Raw genomic sequence first — 20,566 nt, 5'->3', positions numbered from 1 at the left:
ATGCTGACCATTGAACGATTCTTGTTCATAATGCGAATGGAGAAGGGCAAGGAGGTCGATTGTGCCTCCATTTGTCGAAGTGTCGATGCAAGATCACCCAAGCCCCAAGCAGAGGAACTATGGCCACTACCATCAAAAGTCAGGAGCAAACCACTTCTGCAAAGGTTATCCTTGCTCCAAAGCTGGAGAGTCCGCCATTGCCTCTGGACTTCACAAAGTACTTCCCCGCCATCCTTATAGAGTTCAAGCTCAAGACGAACACCGGCTACGCATGGAGGGTGACGGTGAGGGTGATCAATGGCAGGGTCATCCTTGATCAGGGTGGGGCCACCTTCGTCGTCGTTCACCAAATCATGATCGGGTACATGTTGACGTTCAAGCTGCTGACCCCCGACACCATGAAGGTGATCATCTTCAACGACAATGCCGTGGAGGTAGTCACCAAGTGCAAGGAGCACGACAACACCTTCGTCGTGACCGCATGAGTTCCTGTTGCTCTTTCCTTGTTGGTTCTTACTTGGAATTCGTTTAAAAACGTATCGTACTATGTTCGTTTAAAACTTGTGATGCGTGGTTTAGACTTGTGTTTGTGCTTAAGTTTGTTCTGTTTAGTGTAGGTCTTTCCATCCGTGCCTCTGGTAACCTCAACACATCAAGGAGGAGGTTACCACACAATCGTCCTAAATGTAACCAAACAATCAGACTTGTGTTTCCCCTCAAACAAGTCTGCAACCAAGGATGTGTTTGGTTACCTGCATTGATCTTAGGCACTTTGCATACTTGTCCCAACTGGGCCTGGCTAAGCATCTGCATGAAAAAACCAACATTTGCATGTCGATTGGTTGCCTGCATCCCCTGTAGCCTGCATGTGCCGAAACCACATGCCTGGTATTTTGTTGCGGAGTTGTTTGAGGGGAAACACAAGTCGGGTTGTTTGGTTACATCCAGTGCAGTTGTGTGGTAACCTCCTCCTCAATGTGGTGAGGTTACCAGAGGCACACATGAAAAGAACTAAACTAGACATAACAAACTTAGGCACAAACACAAGTATTAACCATTCATCACAAGTTTTAAACAAACATAGTACGATAAGTTTTTAAACGAAACCCCAAGTCTTAAATCAAGAAACAACATGGAACGGGCGACAGGAGCTCAGGCGGTCACGGCGAAGGCGTTGTCGTGCTCCTTGAACTTGGTGATCACCTCCACGCCCTCGTTGTTGAAGACGATCACCTTCATGGTGTCAGGGGTCAGCAGCTTGAACGTCAGCATGTACCCGAGCATGATCTAGTGAACGGCGGCAAAGGTGGCCCAACCCTGATCAAGGGTGACCCTGTCATTGATGACCCTCACCGTCACCCTCCATGCGCAGCCGGTGTTCGTCTTGAGCTTAAACTCTGTAGGGATGGCGGGGAAGTACTTTATGAAGTCTAGAGGCCATGCCAGACTTTACAGCTTTGGAGCAAGGATAGCCTTGCAGAATTGGTTTGGTCCTAACTCCTGATGGTACTGGCCATAGCTCCTCCGATTGGGCTTGGGTGATCCTGCCCCGACACTTAGACCAATGGAGGCACAACCTCCTTGCCCTTCTCCAATGGTGGAACGACCTCCTTGCCCTTATCCATCTACATTATGAACAACAATCAGTTCAATGGCCAACATTCATTCATATCGGCCTAACGCTCCTATATTAATCCACCCTACTAACCCAGCACCGGACTCAAATCCCCTCCATTTCACCACCTCTCCTCTTCCACCTCTCTGTTTCACCACCTCTCCTCGTTCACCTCTCCCTAGCCATGAACTCCAACTCCAACCCAACCCTTTCCCCCTGGGGCATTGGATGGGGGACCTTCTTCCTTGAGTGCTCGCTCGGTGACCGCAAGAAGTTCGAGCACACCTTGTGCTCGAACTTCAGCAACATCGATGACATGCACAAGGAGGCTGGTGCGGCGATGAAGAAGGCTATGCCGGACAAGCTGAAGACACTAATCCAGACCCAACCAAGGGCACAATGTTAGTGGACATCCTGCGTTGGGCCATGAATCAGGCAAAATCCAGTGATGTTGGACAATGGGCAAGATGGTCCAAGTACAATCAGTACAAGACGCCTTCAAAAGTTTGCAACACCATATAGCCATCAGCTCCGTTTCGAAAAAAATATAGCCATCAGCTGGCTGTACTACTAACCATGCTTTGAGGGGGTAAAAGAGGACACGAAACCTCACGATTCAAAAGTTTGCAACAAAAGGAGAAGTTAAACTTGAGCAAATTGAAACCTCCAAGAGTCCAGACACACCGGAAACAAGCAGTTCAAACTTCAACATTAGACAGCCCTGAACCACTTAACTTCACTGGAAGGCCCTTTCCGGATGAGTTGCATCGATTTTGGAATGATGAGGGAAGTCAAGCTGCATAACTTCAGCTCTCAGACCAGCACCTCTCAAGGTTCGGACGACCTCCTTGTGGACCAGAGCGTTTCCTTCCGGTGTCAGATGCAGTCCATCACTAGAACATGACCAAAACAGTTATTTCTCTTAGCTATCAAAACAAATGCAGTAATGTATTTTTCTAGGGAGCTTATGTTCATATGTACAGGTAACAAACAGCCACTTGTGAGGTCTCCAACAGCTAAGATGGTTCGTTGACAACTTTCTTTGGAAGGACTTTTGGTTAAATTAAGTCTTCCCAATTCCCAAGTATATGAAAGATGATTAATGCGACCATGTTATCCTAAATCCTGTCAAAAAGGCACAGTAATACACCACCCTACGACGCATCAACTTTAGTGGTAGAAAGATATAATATTAATGCAGTTGATGTGGTTTAGGTTTTTTGAGCTACTATCTAGCATCCATGAGAGAGAAAATGCAACCGGTTAAAATCAATATTAATTTCAAATAGAGAACTTCAGTATAGATTTATATTTGAAACAAAATCATCTATTCAACAAATGTATGCTTAGTCAATTACTAGGAAGCTACAAATCCAAAAATCCAAGTGGCAAATATTTTAAAACCCACCTTGATTGATACCATGTAGAGAAAAGTAAACAAAATCACCATTCAGAAAAGGTAAATAAAATCTGAGATAGAATTACCTCAAGTGTAGTTTCTGCCAACCTTCAACTGCTTGCATCTTTGACCAAATGTCAACACAGTGTACACCCATTTCTTTGGCAAGTTCTATGCATTGACCTGCATAGACACCAGCCATTTCATTTGTCCTTTCTGGGAGCCTTCTTGGATCGTATCCATAAAGTGATCTTGAGGAGAAAACACAAATAATCAAAAACTAACAAATTACATGTAATGTGCTCAGTAAAGCTTGTGGAAAATGAAACATGCCAGTCACTGCACACTTTAAAAATAACATTTTGTAACTCCATTGTTCCCACAGAAAAAAGTTACTCCAGTATGTAGTAGCTCCATAGTAGACAATAGAGAGATTATATTAAGGAAAAAGTAAGCACATCACAACACAGTTCAGCAACCACAAACTATGTATAATGGCACAAAAGGTGTTGCGTTTCTTCAGTCTCATTCCTTTCTCTCAGTCACTAAATTTTATAAAACAAACATGAATAATTCAGGAAGAGAAGTGATGCCAACCGTGCATATCTTTCTCTTCCGTCTTCATCAACAGGAGGTGGGGTGATAAGCAAAATCACCATGGACTTGGAACAATCCTGTATTGATATGAAATGTAAGAAAATAATTTGAAGGACTAATACAACATATAGCCCCACAAATACTATTGAAAAATATAGCACTGCAATGGTAGATTCTCCTCAGTATGCCTAGTTTAACTAAGACATAACTCACATTCATTTTTAACAGTGCAGCAAATTTAACTATATGACAGACCGAGAGACCTTGAAGTCAATGCTACTGTAACACATCAACATTAATGTTTTCTGTTCCAATAGCACCAGTTATTCGGTAAAGGCACCCAGAGACCAATGAGTTAAAAATGACTGGCCATCAACTCTGAACTGGAGGTTCCATAATTTTTGTATGATAGATACCAAGTGCGATGTAATTACTGCTTCTTACTCTCCCAAGCCCTAGCGATCACAAGACACTACTGCAGTAACCGGTGATCCTAAGGAAGTCAATTCACAGTTCCACATATTTATACCGGTGATCCTAACTCCTAAGGCAGAGTAACAGCTAGTCTGAAACTGCTTCAAGTCAGAGTTCAAAAAGCAAATATATGCATTCCCCTTTGTACACTTAACACTTCGAACTACTCCTAGTTAGGAACAATGTTTTTTTTCGCAGCAAATTTACCTTGAGATGATTAACCATGGCTCTGAGATTCTCTTTAAACTCCACAACTGGAACATGGTTTCGCTCGCATGACCGTCCCAGAAGCGCCGCATCATTGGCACCGAAGAATACAGCCGTCGCGACGGGCGGTAAGCCATCCTGCATAGCGCATAGGGAGCATTCATCAATTCACCACAGATCAGTGTGCTGATCCCATAAATGTAACACCTGAGAAGCGGGATGCAGCCGGTCGTACTCGTACCAGGGGAAAGACGCGCTGCATCAAGAACATAGCCCATCTTGTGTTGTACCCACTGTAGCCTCTGACAACAACATCGGCCTGATACAGAAAAATTCACTGAATGAAGCAAGCAAGAAAAAGGGATTTGTGAGGTCGGAAGAACTTGAGCGAGCAATGGAAATATTAAAGTGGGAGGAGCTACGTGAGAGGGATTGGGATGGGATCGGCGGTGGGAGGAGAATGCAGCAGCTAGACCTCCTGACGTGCCGGCTGGCGGGGCCGCCGCCGAGGGGCGGGAACGGGGCGTCGCCATCGAGGCCGCTCAGCTACTACTTGCAGGCGGGAGTGCCGAGCGGCCCCTATAAATGGGGGCAAGGTGACCCGACGGTCGATTCGAGGGGACGCCGACGCTACGAGTTCGGCCGGCGGCGGCCGTCTCGCTTCTCCAGGTGCATTCATTTTTACTTGAAGTCTGTAAATATTTTTTCTTTTCTTTTGGTGGCCTAGTGAAAATGCTATTTATTTTTTCTTTAAAAACTGCATCTTTTTTTAAAGGCGTCCTTTTCCTTCAGGATCCATCAATAGTGCGCCGTGAGCAAAACTTGTTGTTGCCTCTGGCCCTCCGTCCCAGCGGAGCAATCTTGTAAACCCAAAATCTTGTAGAAGTTGTCTCGGAGGAAAATCCCGTCGAAAACGGCATGTAAAAACTCAGAAGACCACGAGTGTCGGTTCAATCCAGACAGATCCACCGGAGACCAAAAACCGGCTAGATCCTAGAAAACCCGTCAAAGACACACCTCCATATGCCTTTCGCTGGTGCTAAGCACACAAGTTAAAATATTTTTGATACAAAATCGTACTAAATCAAAAATACTTGCTTTGGGACGGATGGAGTACTAGAGTGCAAAGTGAGAGAGAAACATGCCTACTTATTTACAATAGTTAGCAATCCTTGATGCATTTTTTCGATCATTTCTAGTATTCTTCGTTTTTCCTCATAGGCTTTTCTTCCGGTTTGCAACCGATTTTTTTCATTCATCTTATTACTCTTTTTTCAGATTTTTTGTTTCATTTTCTTTGAATTGGTCTATCTTAAATGTTTTTCTATAATGTTTTTCTACATGATTTTTATAAAGACTTGTTAAATATTTTTTATTTCACATATGTCATGCATATTTAAATGTCATGATTTTTTATGACATATGCAAACTTCTAAATGCACGAATATAATGTTTGTCATACATGATTTGTTTACCATGGGAAGAAAATACATTTATACAACCATTCTTTAAAAATATTTTTATTTCAAAATGCATAAATAGTTTTAACATATGAGTATATTTTCTACACGTTAAAATTTGAAAATAATTGACTGAAATATATACATTGACGAGAGTGGATTAGTTTTGTTTTTTGAAATTGATTAACATATTTTTATGTCAAAATACGACGTTAGTTTTTTCGGAAACTAAAAATCTTGGTGAAAACCAGACATGTACGACCGCAAGCACCTTAATCTAAAGGGGCTTTAGACTGAATTGACAGACTCAAAAAAAAGGACTGAATTGACTGTACATATTATTGTAAATTCTTTCTCTGTTACAAATTATATTTTTAGGATTTTCATAATTCAGACATCTTTACATTTGACCAAATCTATATAACTTATTTTTCCAATTCCAAAGATATATAAGATATTTATCTTTAGAGTTTGGCAAACTTGAAGTTTAACCTTTTTTAGGGCTATAGTTGAAGTTTAACTTAGAACAAACCTAGAATTACCCCACAAGAAAAACCTAGAATTCAAGGCCCAGGTTTGATGGAAAAAAAGCCCAGGTAGACATCCCTAACAGGCCCACGTTCCGAGCCCGAGGCGGCCCAGCTACACCGGCCTCTTCTTCTTCCCCACCCCACGTCTTCTGTCTGGGGCATTCCAGAATCTTTCTCCCCTCTCGCTCTCTCCACCAACCAAGAACAGCAAGAACTCGACCTCGGAGCAGCAACGAATCCGCCGCCGCCCGGCAAAAGGGATCCAAAGGTAACCCCCGCCCCACAGCTCCATCCTCACCTGCCCGCGCGCGCCGAATCTGCAGCCTCAAGCTGCTTGCTTTACTTTGCTTCGCCGCCCGCTCTGGATCTGGCAGCAGCGTTCTTGGTTTCCCCTTCCGTCCTTAGCTTCCGCGAGCTGGATCTCGGGGATTAGGAGCTCTGGGAGTCGAGAGACCAGCTTAGGTTTTGCTCTCGCGGGAGACCCCGTCTGGATCTCGCGCGCCGGGTTCCCGTCGGCGGGGAAAAGGCTCGCGCCGTGCGTGTGTGCCCCGTGCTACGGCTGTAGCTCGCGCCGCGAGCTGCTGCTTGCGCTCGGGTTTCTTGCTCGGCAACAGCAGATCCAGAGTAGGATTCGCGTACCTCGGGCGCAGCCCCCAGGATGGGGGGAGATGAGCCAAACTGGCGCCTTGACCTTTGTGAAATGGGTTAGGTTGGTTCGCTGCCCCTGCCTGCTGTACGAGGGGCACGGTTGCTGGATCTTGACCGGAGCAGCGTGCACCTGCATAGCTCGCTAGTTTCCAATTGATAGATAAGGGTGAGATGTTTCTCTTCTCCCTAGGTTGGTCTGCTCCCCAGGGTTCAAGTGCTGAATGCGTCTCCGGTCTTGCTAAAACTGCTCTCAAGTGTATCCTGTCTGCGACAGTAAATGGCTCTCATTTCTGCTTGTTACAATGAGAAAAGCGAGCAGGTAGCCATGTGTTGCTAGATTGTTGGTTTGGTCTACCATGTTTTCTGCAAGTGCCTCAGTCCTGCAACCGAATGAGCCTAGTTTTAGGTTAGGTCACATTTCCGTGTTATCAGTGACTCATTGGGGCTCATGGATTGTTTGCATTTGGGTTCAGTTTTTATTAATGAAGGATAAAAGCCGGAGGGATTTTGTGCATGTTCCTATCCCCAAGGGTGAATTTTTATACTGAATGAGCTTGGGAAATGCCCATATATAATTATGATGTATGAAGTATATTGACAGATAACAGCTTTGCCTCATTATTTGCACGGTACTACTATGGTAAAACATCACTTTGGTCATCTGAAGCCTGAAGGGCCTACTGACGGATGTAGTTGGTAGAACCTTCTCATTATTTGCAAATGTTTCATTCCAAGCTTGGCAACTTTGATGATTTAAACCTTGAACGTTCTGTACAAGTTTCCTGCCTTCTGTTGCTAACTTTCTGTGTACTGAACTGTGCAGCTCCAATGGCTGGCAAGTACATCGTCGCCGGCCTCGTCGGCTCCTGTGTCATCTCGTATGCCTGTGACTACATCGTTTCTCAGAAGAAGATCTTCGGTGGTATGTAGTGTGTCCTGTCTCTGTAGTTCCTGTTGTGAATTCACAGCATAGTCAGCATTACACTCTTGGTGCTAAGAGAAGTGTTCAAAAACCATTTCCATTTGTGTTAATTATTCTTACCATGCTGTTACTCCTTGATCAGGCACCATCCCAGGGACTGTGTCCGACAAGGAGTGGTTGAAGGCGACGGAGCAGAGGTTCCAGGCCTGGCCCCGGGTCGCTGGGCCGCCGGTCATCATGAACCCCATCAGCCGCCAGAACTTCATCGTCAAGGACCTCAACCCCTGAGGCTCAAGATCTTAAGGTAGAGCAGCCATCTAGACTGAACTCGCTGCCCGCTAAACCTCCGCACCATTTTTCATGGCACTGATTCTAGATCTTCCACACGTTCGTTTCAGGTTTGCGGTCGGTTGGAACCTTTACCCTGATGGCGATGCCTGTTGCTAAATCTACCTATGTGTTCTGGCTGTACTCTCGAGGCTATTTTGTCTGTCGCAATAATTAAAACAACACTATTGTGTAGGGCACCGTGGTTATATTTCTTCTGAAGAACAGAAGAGAACCTAAAGCATACTTTTTGTCATCTTTCGTTTGTATAAACATCTGTTTACTTTTCAATTTGTGCTTGTCAGAGCATCGGAGTACTTGCCTTGCAAATTCAGACCCTTTTCCTTGCCTTGCAAATTCAGACCCTTTTCCTAACTCTAGACTAGGATCCAGATCGCCTTGGTCTTGAGGTTTCTCTTGAGTGATGCTCATTGCTTACGTTGGTAAACTTTTTTGTTAAAGATTCGGTTAACAAAATTGTGAGAGGAAAAAGTGCAGGTAGATTGAACTGCTAACTCTATTCTGGTTAGTTTTTGCATTGGTGTTGATTGATGATTGGTTGGCAGTTTTTGTGAAGGAGGTTCAGGTGCAGTTTCTGGCCTGAAACTTTTTAGCACCAGGATTTAAACCCTGATGGATTGGGGATTCCACTGTTCTTCTAACCATCCAAATAAAAAGAACATCTAAAAAAACACCATCCAACCATAGATTAGTTCGTGGCCTGAATTTTTTTCAATGAAATTAGTACTGATGCGAGGGGCAGCTTGTCAGCGGTACGTGTAAAAGATCTGCAATCTGTATTAAACTGCCAACATGTACTTTTAGTTGATTTGCTTTTCTGTCAGCAAGTCCAAAGCTCACATGTGCGCATGTCGCGTGTTTGGGTCGCATGAAGAAAAACATTGTTTATCTGATGCCTTACACAGCTATGTGATGAAATTGCAAAAAAGCTTGTGGAAAGAGGGAAGATGGATCAAACTTGTCGACGCATCAGCACAGCCGAAGTGTCACTCGGCAGAAAGGATGAGAGGTCCATCAACATTGCTCTGCTATGTGCAAAAGAGAGAGAATGCAGCTGAATGACTTGGCAAATGTTGGATATTATTTCAGTGCTAAGAAACAAGACTATGATCCGAACACACCATAAGCACCAAAATGTATTTCAACCGGTAATTAAGAGAAATACACTGAAAGTTAGTCATTTAGTGATAAATTTTATGACTATATCTATTACACAAAGACTTGGATGCTACATGAGCCTAAGCACCCAATGATTTCCAGTCCTACTATAGTTTTTCGTTGTGTTGTCATATGGATTTTGTATTTTCCATTTTCCATATGCTAAGGGTTTTCTCTCTAAATCATAGAGAATTGCAACATGTTCTGTAAAGTGGACGGAGCCAATCAAACAATGGCAACAACATCGTTTTTAAGGCCACATTGCTCGCCAAAGGGCTGCTGTGCTTCTTCTTGTGGTTTTTCATGTGACCTCAAAAAAACTAGCTCGATGAAGCCGCGTGGTACAATGTAGAACTTTCCTGATGTCTCATATTTCTAAGTATTACTAATTTCAAGAACATTATACGATACCAGAAGTTTGTCGAATGTTCTCCATGGGTGGAGGAAGGATGGAGCTTATGATGCCTATTTAGGCGAATAGTACAACGACGAGAGGGGTTGGCTTGCCATTCATTTCCACAGATTTCACGCAAGCATGGAAGACCTTACTGCTATTTATTGTACATCATGTGTGCGAGTTATCGGTATATCTTCGTGATACTCTTCTGTGTTTTATGATTATTTTTATTTGTGCCAATAGCTCAGTGCATATAGTACCTTTGTATGGTTGAAAGTTGTTGTATCATGTTCCACAAAACAAAAAGTTCTGCAAAAAAAAATTGTACTACAATATTTATCATATTGAGCCCATATCGTACTTTAACTGTTTGTAAAGATGACTTCATATACTAGTGTTTTCTTTACTTTGTGGGGATCGTATAATGTGTTCAGCGAATATATTCAACTTTAGTTAGTTCCAGCAGTGTGTTCATGTTACTATAAGCAAAGCTTTGAAATGTTGATTTCAACTTTAGCTAATGAGTCATTGGAATGTATAATTCATCTCTTTTGAGACAACATAAGATTATATCGGTTAGGGATAAGTATATTTTTCGTCCCTCAACTCTTTCAGAAGTTTAGCAATGGTGCCTCAACTTCAAAACTAGCAAAACTTGGTCCCTCAACTTTTAAAACCAGATATGTTTAGTCCCTCAGGCGGTTTTCGCCTGGCATGAATAGTACATCGATGAACAAAAAATCCAAAAAATTAGCAAACATATTAAGAAAAATCTGAAATCTTATGACATCGAAAATACTTGGGTGCGCAAGGTGCGTGCAAAATTTTGTCCTGTTTCGACGTCCGAGGAGCTCAAGGCAAAAAACAAAAGTAAATCTGCTCTACAATGTACAGTAAATTAAAAAAAATTAAAAAATCTGATTTTTTTTTGCCGTTGAAGATGCTCGGTAGCGCAAGGTCCATGCATAAATTCATGGTCAAATAACATCCGAGGAGCTCGTGCTGTTTGGAAACCACCCGAAATGGCACGCACACGTACACTATTTTGTTTATTTTGCCACGAGCGCCATGGATATCATTTGACCCCCAAAAATTGGCACACGCCTTGCTCACCCAATCATCTTGGGTTCCGACAAATTTCAGGTTTTTTATTTAGTTTGTTATTTTTTAATTTACTGTTTATGATAGAGCAGATTTATGTTCATTTTTTTGCCGCGAGCTGCTTGAACGTGCAAACACGACTAAATTTTGCATGCACCTTGTGCACTTGAGTATCTTCGGCGTCATAAAATTTCAGAATCTTTTGATTTTTTTTGCTATTTTTCCGAATTTACTATTCTTATGTGTACTGTTCACACTGGACGAAAACCACCGGAGGGACTAAACTTATCCGGTTTAAAAGTTGAGGGACCTAGTTTTGCTGGTTTTGGTGTTGAGGAACCATTGCTACACTTACGAAAGAGTTGAGGGATGAAAAATATACTTATCCCTATCGGTTATTTGCATTGTACAATACATCTTGTCATTTTCACAAGTACTCAACGTGTTCAGCAATACATCTTGGTTCATGCCTTCATACGAAGTTCTATAGCTTTGACATGTAAACACGATTGTGTTGACTCAACAGTTATCCTAGAAACACATGGTACTGACCAAACTAGCTAGCAAGAATGTGGTTTGCCATGATGCTTTGGAACACAAACATACTGTGTAGTATGCATTATATCGATAAAACGAATTTTCCCTTTGCATATCACAAGGATGAAAAGTTGTAGTTGCCCATAAAAGCATTAATTCCTAGCTAAATGCCATGGTCCATGATGCTAATTAGATGATTATGTTAATTAATCAATATTGATTTGTCTATGTGGACGTAAGCGTGCCTAGCTAAGCCAAGATTTATAAGCTCCTAGGGAAACTGCGCACAAGAACATGAACCCAAAGCGAATCAAATCCACACCATGTCGCGCTGCCGCATCCTGCTCTTCTCCTCAATGCATGCTAGAGCATTCCACATCGAGCTACACTATACATTATCGATGAAGGCACGAATGCCAAAGTGTGTGTAGGTATGATGGAACAAATGGTAAAGGTCTGGAACACGCGGTCATGTTCCAATGGCCCACTGCAAGTTACTAAAAGGAAACTTGAAAGGAGGCGTAAATGACAGTTGCTTGGGCACAAGGTATGCGAGGCGGTGTTTATAACAATTGAGCCACCTGCCGGTATCAAACGTTGGTAGCTCCACATACTAGTACCACTTCCTTTTCCGAAGTCTCCCATTCCCGAACACATCACATGATCATTATCTAATTTCCTTCTTCAGGCATGCATCCCCTAGGGCCGCTTCCTATTTTTCTTTCCTCGCTTGTGAGCTATTTAATAGCAACAATATAAGTTTGTGTCAACTGGTAGGTCATCAAACTTGCTGCCATATGGGAGATTTAGCATTATATATGTGCGCAACATTATCGATATTAGCATGGTGCAACATGGTAGTTGGGGATGAGTACCATTTTGCACTGATTTCATATCAGTAAGTCTATATTTATGAGCATGGGAGTGAATTTTAATGTGTGTTAATTGACTGAAAATAAAATCATGGATTTTAGTTGTGTATCTCTCATACATTTGGTTCAGGTACAATGCGTAGGCAGTAATTCGTTCTCGAGATTGCTTTCAGTTGGCCACAACTTATAGCCACGTACATGTTAAAATCCTGAATGACCCAACATGGCTAAGAAACAAGTAAATTTAATACAAGGAAATAATATATGCATACTTTCTTCAGAAATAAGATATATGTGCTTTTGGAACTCTGACTTAGAGCAGTTTCAGACTAGCAGTAACTCTGCCTGCCTAGAGGCATATATCCGTCGAACTGTGAATATGGCTTGCTTAGGATCACAGGTTTCTGGAGTGTCTATTGTGATTACTAGAGCTAGGAAGATTAAGCAGCAGTTTTCACATCGTGCTTGCTATCTGTCATACAAAAATTATGGAACCTCCATTTAAGAGTTGATGGCCAGTCATTTTAACTCATTGGCTTCTCCAAGTGCCTTTACCTAATAATTAGTACTATTGGAATAGAAAACAACAATGTTGATATATTACAGCAGCATCAACTTCAGGGTCTCGTGGTCTGTCAATGTCATGTAGTTAAATGTACGTGTTGCATTGTTAAAAAATCGATCTAAGTTATGTGTTAGTTAATGTAAGCACACTGAGATAAATTTACAATGGCAGTGCTATATTTTTCAGTAGTATTTTTTAGGCTCAATATGAAGTGTCAGTCCTTCAAATTATTTGTAATCAGTCATTTCATCTCAACACAGGATTGTTCCAAGTCCTTGGTAATTTTGCTTATCACTCCACCTCCTATTCATGAAGATGAAAGAGAGAGGTACACACGGTTGGCATCACTTCTCCTCTTGAACTATTCATGTTTGCTTTAGAAACTTTAGTAACTGACTGGCACAGAAATAAATAAATCAGAGCGAAGAAAGCCAATACCTTTCCTGTCAATTCTACTTAGGCTCAGTTGCGGTTGCTGAACTATGTTGTGATGCGCTTATTTTATAATGTGCTGCTGAAAAATAGAAGGAAGCAGCAGGTGGGGCAAACGGGATTATGATAAATCCACTGCAATGCCAAAAGCAGCTTTAATCACTTTATTGGGGAACAATGCAGTTACGGAACATTATAATTAATTTGTTATTTGTCATTCATTTTATGTGAAGTTACTAACATGTTTCATCTTCCACAAGCTTTCGTGAACACATTGCATGTAATTTTTTGGCTGTTGATTTTTTGTATTTTCTCACTATGGAAAATATGCATGGAGGCTACGGAAAGAACAAATGAAATGGAATGTCTATGCAGGTCAATGCATAGAACTAGCCAAAGAACTGGATGTACACTGTGTTGATATTTGGTCAAAAATGCAAGCGACCGACGGTTGGCAGAAATGTTACTTAAGGTAATGCTTTCTCAGGTTTATTTTACCTTTTGAAAATGAGAATTTTATTTACGTTTTCTCTAAATGGTACTCCCTCCGTTCGAAAAAGCTTGTCCCTTAAATGAATGTATCTAGCATCAAGTTAGTGCTAGACACATCCATTTGAGAGACCAGCTTGGGACAAGCTTTTCCGGACGGAGGGAGTATCAATCAAGTTGGATTTTAAAAATATTTGTAATTGTATCTTTGAACTTATACCTTCCTATTAATTGACCAAGCATATGTAAACACTTGTGCATATTTTAATTTTCTTTGTTACCACCCTTTACAGAATGAATGATTTGGTTTCAGAAATAGAATTATTTTTATTCAGGCTCTCTATTTTAGAATGATATTGATCAGTTCGATTCATTTTTTCACCGAACCAAGATTAGGCTATTTTTGTAACAAAACTAGCTCAAAAAGTTCAGGCTGCGACATTCGCCTTGATATATCTTTGTAGCACTAAACTTGCTGCTTCTTAGGTTGGTGTATTACTGTGCGTTCATGATAGATAACATGGGTGTGTTAATCATCTTTCACATACTTGGGAACTGTGAAGGTTTATGATGCGTTCGCTTTCACCCTGTGCTTGTTGCAGCATATCGGAATATGTTCCTAGCAATTCTTTTTTTAAGGATCATTCGTTTTAGACTCATGGTTCATCAAGAGGCTTCTTTTCTCTTTCGACCTCAGCTGATGTTGGGGGGTGGGGGTGGGGTTGTCAGGTACAAATGCTAACTTTTCCAGGAGATCTGATGGCTGACTCCGCCCTGATTGGCTTTGGCATCAGTGTCGAACTGTGATTTGCAGGGAGATTCTTGCCGAGATCTGTCATCTCGTCTGCTAGTGCCGATGGCATCCTGCTCTTCTCCTTAATGTAGAAGAGCAATAGAACGTGAACGTGAACACAAAACGAATCAAATCCACACCCTGTCGTGCTTCCGCATCCTGCTCTTCTCCTCAATATGTGCTAGAGCATTCCACATCGAGCTATACAAGATATTATTGACGAAGGCACGAATGCCAAAGTGTTAGGTATGGTTGAACACATGGCGGAAGTCTGGAACATGCAGTCAAATTGCAATGACCCACGACAAATCAAAAGAAACTTGAAAGGAGGCGCAAATGGCAGTTGCTTAGGCACAAGGTACACAAGGCGGTGTTTATATTGGCCTAGGATTGCAGGTGCATGTTTGACCGCACACCAAGTAAGTAAACAAATGGTCCATGTATTGTGGTCTAGAGGACATGATCTGTCCGCTGCAACTGAGTAGCGCGTCTCTCAGCATTAGAGGGCAAGGGATCCCCCAGTTAACAACTGAGCCATCTTATGAAACGTTGGTAGCTTCACAGCTAGTACCACATTCTTTTCTGAAGTCTCCCATTCCCGAACACATCACACGATCGTTATCTAATAAATTTTCTTCTCCGGCCATGCATCCCCTAGGACTGCTTCTTATTTTGCTTTCCTCGCTTGTGAGCTATTTAATAACAACAATAGAAGTTTGTGTCGACTAGTAGGTTGTTAAGCTTGCTGCCATAGGAGACACTCAGCATTATATATGCACACAACATTATTGATATTACTAGCATGTTGCAACATAGTTGTTGGGGATGAGTACTATTCCATACCGATTCCGTAGTACATTAACTTTTAACGTGTATTAATTGACTGGAAGGAAAGTCATGAATTTTAGTAGAGAATTATTCTGTATCTCCCCTGCATTTGGTTCAAACATGTACAATATGTAGTTAGTGATTTATTCTCGAGATTGCTTTCACTTGGCCACAACTTATAGCCTATGTACATGCTGAAATCGTGAATGACTCAGTATGGCTAGACACAAGTAAATTAATTATAACAAAATAGTACAAACATATATATACTTTCATCCGAAATATGAAGAGCAATTAACAAGCAATTTCTTGGAGCGGTTTAGGAAAGCTTAGACGGTCAATATACACAACCTTACACAAGTAATATTTGGATCTTTGAACTTGTACCTTCCTATTAACTGACTAAGCACATGTAAACGCCTGTGCATATTTTAATTTTCTCAATTACCATTTTTACGGAATGAATGATTTTCTTTCAGAAATAAAATATTTCCGAAACGCTGCCTTTTCCGGGGATCTGACGGCCGACCCCGCTCTGATTAGCTTTTGCATCAGGGTTGACATGTGATTTGCGGGGAGACTCTTGCTGAGCTCTGGCATCCCGTCTGCTAGCGCGATGGTGTGTCCTGTTCTTCTCCTCAATGTAGAAGAGCAGTAGAACGTGAACGTCAACCCAAAACGAATCAGATCCACACCCGGTCGCGAAACTTGAAAGGGGGTGCAAATGGCAGTTGCTTGGGCACAAGGTACGGGAGGAGGAGTTTATGTTGGCCTTCAGGGTTGTAGGTGCATGTCTGACTGCGCACCAAGCAATTAAACAAATGGTTCACGTATTGTGGTCTACAGGACATGATGTGTCCACCTACAGCTGAGTTGCGTGACTAGAAACGAGAGGGCAAGGGATCCCTCAATTAACAACTAAGCCACCTGACAGTATTAAACATTGGTAGCTCCACAAACTAGTACCACTTCCTTTTCCAAAGTCTCCCATTCCCGAACACATCACACGATCATTATCTAATTTCCTTCTTCGGGCATGCATCCCCTAGGGTTGCTTCTTATTCTGCTTTCCTCTCTTGTGAGCTATTTAATATCAGCAGTAGAAGTTTGTGTCTACTAGTAGGTCTTCAAGCTTGCTTCCATAGGGGAGATTTAGCTTTATATATGCGGACAACATATTGATATTAGCATGGTGCAACATGGTTGTTGGGGACGGGTACCATTTTGCACTGATTTTGTTCGGTAGGCAGTACATTTTTTAGCATGGGGGTGGCTTTTAACGCGTATTAATTGACTGGAAGGCAAATTATGAATTTTAGTAGAGTATTATTGTCTATCTCTCGTACATTTGGTTCAGATAGGTACAATATGTAGTTAGTGATTCGATCTCGAGATTACTTTCACTCGTCCATAATTTATAGCCTATGTATATGCTGAAATCATGAACAATACAACATGGCTAAGACACACGCAAACTAAATACGTAATACATTCATTAGAAATGTGATGAGCAATTAACATACAATTCTGGAAGTGGTTTAGAAAAGCAAACACGACGATATGTATACTTACCCTTATTTCGTGACTACTCTTCAAAAGTATGCTAATATTTGCCTCAATAATGTTACAATGATAAACATCAGTTGGTTTTTAGACATATACCTAAACCTTTCTTAGTTTACGAGAAGGGAATTATTGTTCATTCTCGGGGCTCAGGTACAACAAGAGATAATGGCAAGAGTATAAACAATGTCCCAATAAACACTACAAATGATGATGACACTTCCTAACCTCCATAGCAACATCTACAAGACATGTATGTTGATTGATGCCATGAGAATCCTCAATCACTACCAGGGAACACACTTTTTCCTCAACATCAGAAGACATGTGTGTAGAAGTGGTCGTGGAAATAATCCCATGAGAATAAGCCATCCAGTTCTTTTTAGGTTATTTCATTTAGCTTATTTTCTCATATGTCTGGTGAATAGTCTATAATACCTTTGGACTTCAATTCCGTTCTGATTTAATGATATGAAGTTATTTTATAGTGTTTTGTCGCACATATGAACATAAAAGTGATTGCTATGATATCTCAATTATGAGCATCATTGTCTTGCATACGAATATCACACAAAGTGTTAGACACCAATATCACAAAATCATTAAATAGAACAATGTTTCTTTATCTCACATTTCAATACCAGCAACAGAAATGTTCACATACAATACTTACATGTACAAATATCATAAGAATTTACTGTCTGGTAGATAAAAACCCTTATTCACAAATACTCAGCAATAGGATACAGAAAATGGATCAATCAATTTGACATCTCAATTTGATGTGCAGAAAGTCAAATCTCAATGTAAATTTGATTGTAAGACAAATCATAGCTTGTAGGCAATAGCCCGAACACCTTGTGGGCGAGGCATTAAGCTTCTGTAAGCCTCAAAAGAACTGGCCCTTAAATGTTGCATGTGATCTCCTTAGTTTTTTCTTTTTGTTCAAAAATGGTGTGTGCATTCTTTTAGTTTTTTCTTCTATATAATACTCCTTTGGTTCACTATTATAAGATGTTCTGACTCTTTTTTGGTTTAAGGATATACAGACACATTTTAGCGTGTTTGTTCACTCATTTCAGTCTATATGTAGTTCATATTGAAATATCCAAAACATTTTATATTTGCGAACAAAGGGAGTACTCTATAGTTTGTTCTTGTACTGTTTTGGCTTTGGTAAAACTATGGCCGTTGGATCTGCTTTGCAGGGCAGAGATGAAAGGCTAGGTTGGCCTTGTATTAGCAGAGGTAGTGACCAAAAAGGACAAGACATTTTAATTGTCCTGAAAAGCATTAATTCGTAGTTAAATGCCACAATTGAATGTCCTAATTAACCAATTTTGATTTTTCCATGTGGACGTATGTTCGCCTAGACGATCCATGCTTGTAAGCTCCTAGGGCAACTGCGCACTTGAATGTGAACCCAAAATGAATCAACTCCACACCTGCCACGCTTCCGCACCCTTCTCTACACTACAAGTTATGCTAGAGCATTCCACATCAAGCTGCACCAAAGATCACTGTTGAAGGCATGAATGTCGGACTGTTTGCTAGTATGGTTGAAAGCATGACGGAAGTCAAGAGCATGCGGTTAGGCTCCAATAACCCACTCCAAGTCATTGATGAACAACTTGGAAGAAGGTGCAAATGGTAGTTGCTTGGGTAGATGGTACGTGAGACGGTCTTGATGTTGGCCTTTACGGTTGTAGACGCATGTCTAACCACACACCAAGTAAGTCAGCAAATGGTTCCTTCATTGTGGTCTTGAGGACATGATGGGTCCATCTGCAACTTAGTTGTGTGTCTCGGCATGCCAGGGCAAGGGATCCCTCAATTAACAACCGAGCCAAATTGGACTATCAGACGTAGGTAACCCCGCATGATAGTACCACTTTCTTTCCCGAAGTCTCCCATTCCCGAACGCATCACACAACTGCTGTCTAATTTTCTTCTTTGAGCATGCATCCCCTAGATAGGCTGCTTCTTGATAGCAGCAATATAAGTTGTATCAACTGGTAGATCGTCAAGCTTGCAGCGAAGGTTTAGCATTATATATGTGCGAAGCATGGTGCAACATGGTCGATGAGGGTATCTACCTTCCTGCACTGATTTCATGTCGGTTAGTAGTACTTTTGTGAGTATGGGACTATGGGAGTGACTTTAGTAGACAATTATTGTGTATCGCTCCTACATTTGGTTCATACTGATACAGGTACTATATGTAGTGAGTGACTACTTGAGATTGCTTGCACTTGGCCATAACCTATAGCATACGTACGTGCTGCAATCATGAACGACCCAGCATAGCCAATTCACAAGTAAATTACACTCAAAGAAATAGCACAAACCTAATTTTGTCAAAGAATGACGAACAAATTTAACTTCCTGTCTATTCATCTCTAATCATGACAATATAACAAACATCAGAAATAATAAAAATTGCATCAAGATTCATTGAGCATGTAGAGATGGCTACAAGAACTGAAGCGAGCCGAAGGCACTTACCGTCATCGCCCCTCCCTCGTTGAACCCGAACAAAACTTGTTGTAGTAGATAGTCGGGAAGTCGTCGTGCTAAGACCTCATAGGACCAGCGCACCAGAACAACAACCGTCGTCGATGAAGAGTAGTAGATCGAAAGGATCCAACCCGAAAACACACGAACATAGGTGAACAACGAACAAATCCTTAGATCCACAAAAGATAGATCCACCGGAGACACATCTCTACACGCCCCCCGACAGTGCTAGACGCATCATTGAAACGAGGGCTAGGCGGGGAGAACCTTATTCCATCTTCATGCGTAGTTTAAAAAACCTGACCGGGCCGATGTTCTGATCGGAAAAAACCAGAACCGATGATCCAAAGCTGTTTTTTAAGCTTGGTGGACTGTTGGAGCAATCAAACTGGAAAAGCCCGGTCAAATCAGCCGGTATTTGGAAAAACTAGTGAACTGGGCGGTTCACATAAAACTGGACAGTTCGATGTTGATGTCAGAAAATCCCCTCGGTCGACTTGTTTTGTGCATATAAGTTGAGGGTAGAGTCGGTAAAGTTAAAACACACACCATCTTTTGGTATGATTTTGGTGAACCGGGAGCTTTCACTCTCGATTTTGTCCACAAAGACAAAGCCATCGGGCGCCGCCGCCCCCTGCCACCCTTGCTCTGCGCCGTGGCGCGGCGACCCCGTCTCTCCCTCGTCGCTCCAGCTCTACGCGGCAGTAACAACACATTTTCTTTATAATGTATATGAATTAGATATTAACATGTAGTTATTGGTTACTCTGTCATGCCATTACACATTTTTTAATCTATTGATTGGTGTATTTATTGCTGACAATGGAACTGATGAACCAACGGTCTGACCGATAAAAAAACTGAACCGACAGCCTTGCCGGTTTGATTGTTTGCACTATGTCTTCAGGGAGCCGTCCTCAGAATAATCAACAATTTGACATACAATTTCTTGAAGCGGATTAAGAAAAACACGGTCATGCACCCACTCTTGTTTCTTGTGTGTTCTTCAAAAGTATGCTAATATTTGCTCCAATAATGTTTCAACGATAATTGGCAGTTGGCTTTTAAACATATACTCTATAGTTTATTCTAGTAGTACTGTTTTGGCTTTTGT

The 20,566-nt window shown here is 41.6% G+C and overlaps 2 protein-coding genes across 3 annotated transcripts; one reads left to right on the top strand and one right to left on the bottom strand.

The window, feature by feature from the left end:
• Positions 1–3,559: 3,559 nt before the first annotated feature.
• LOC125518171 (GDSL esterase/lipase At5g62930-like) lies at positions 3,560–5,391 on the bottom strand. Its single transcript, XM_048683095.1, has 3 exons — positions 4,534–5,391; positions 4,293–4,430; positions 3,560–3,688 (listed from the first exon to the last, which is right to left on the bottom strand). Exons 1-3 carry the CDS (start codon positions 4,561–4,563, stop codon positions 3,560–3,562), a joined length of 297 nt encoding a protein of 98 aa, XP_048539052.1. The 5' UTR covers positions 4,564–5,391.
• Positions 5,392–6,393: 1,002 nt separating this feature from the next.
• On the top strand, positions 6,394–8,470 carry LOC125523596. Of its 2 annotated transcripts, none has more exons than XM_048688618.1 (4): positions 6,394–6,550; positions 7,754–7,852; positions 7,995–8,156; positions 8,251–8,470. In XM_048688618.1, exons 2-3 carry the CDS (start codon positions 7,759–7,761, stop codon positions 8,138–8,140), a joined length of 240 nt encoding a protein of 79 aa, XP_048544575.1. In that variant the 5' UTR covers positions 6,394–6,550; positions 7,754–7,758; the 3' UTR covers positions 8,141–8,156; positions 8,251–8,470. The 2 variants fall into 2 exon arrangements, with proteins under 2 accessions (XP_048544575.1, XP_048544577.1); XM_048688620.1 differs by having other exon boundaries at positions 6,474–6,536; positions 7,752–7,852.
• The last annotated feature ends 12,096 nt before the right edge of the window (positions 8,471–20,566 follow it).

Source organism: Triticum urartu, chromosome 7 (assembly GCF_003073215.2).
Source record: "Triticum urartu cultivar G1812 chromosome 7, Tu2.1, whole genome shotgun sequence".
NCBI classification, from domain to species: domain Eukaryota; kingdom Viridiplantae; phylum Streptophyta; class Magnoliopsida; order Poales; family Poaceae; genus Triticum; species Triticum urartu.
The sequence above is the reverse complement of the archived record's forward strand: the minus strand, read 5'-3'. Positions and strand labels throughout refer to the sequence as shown.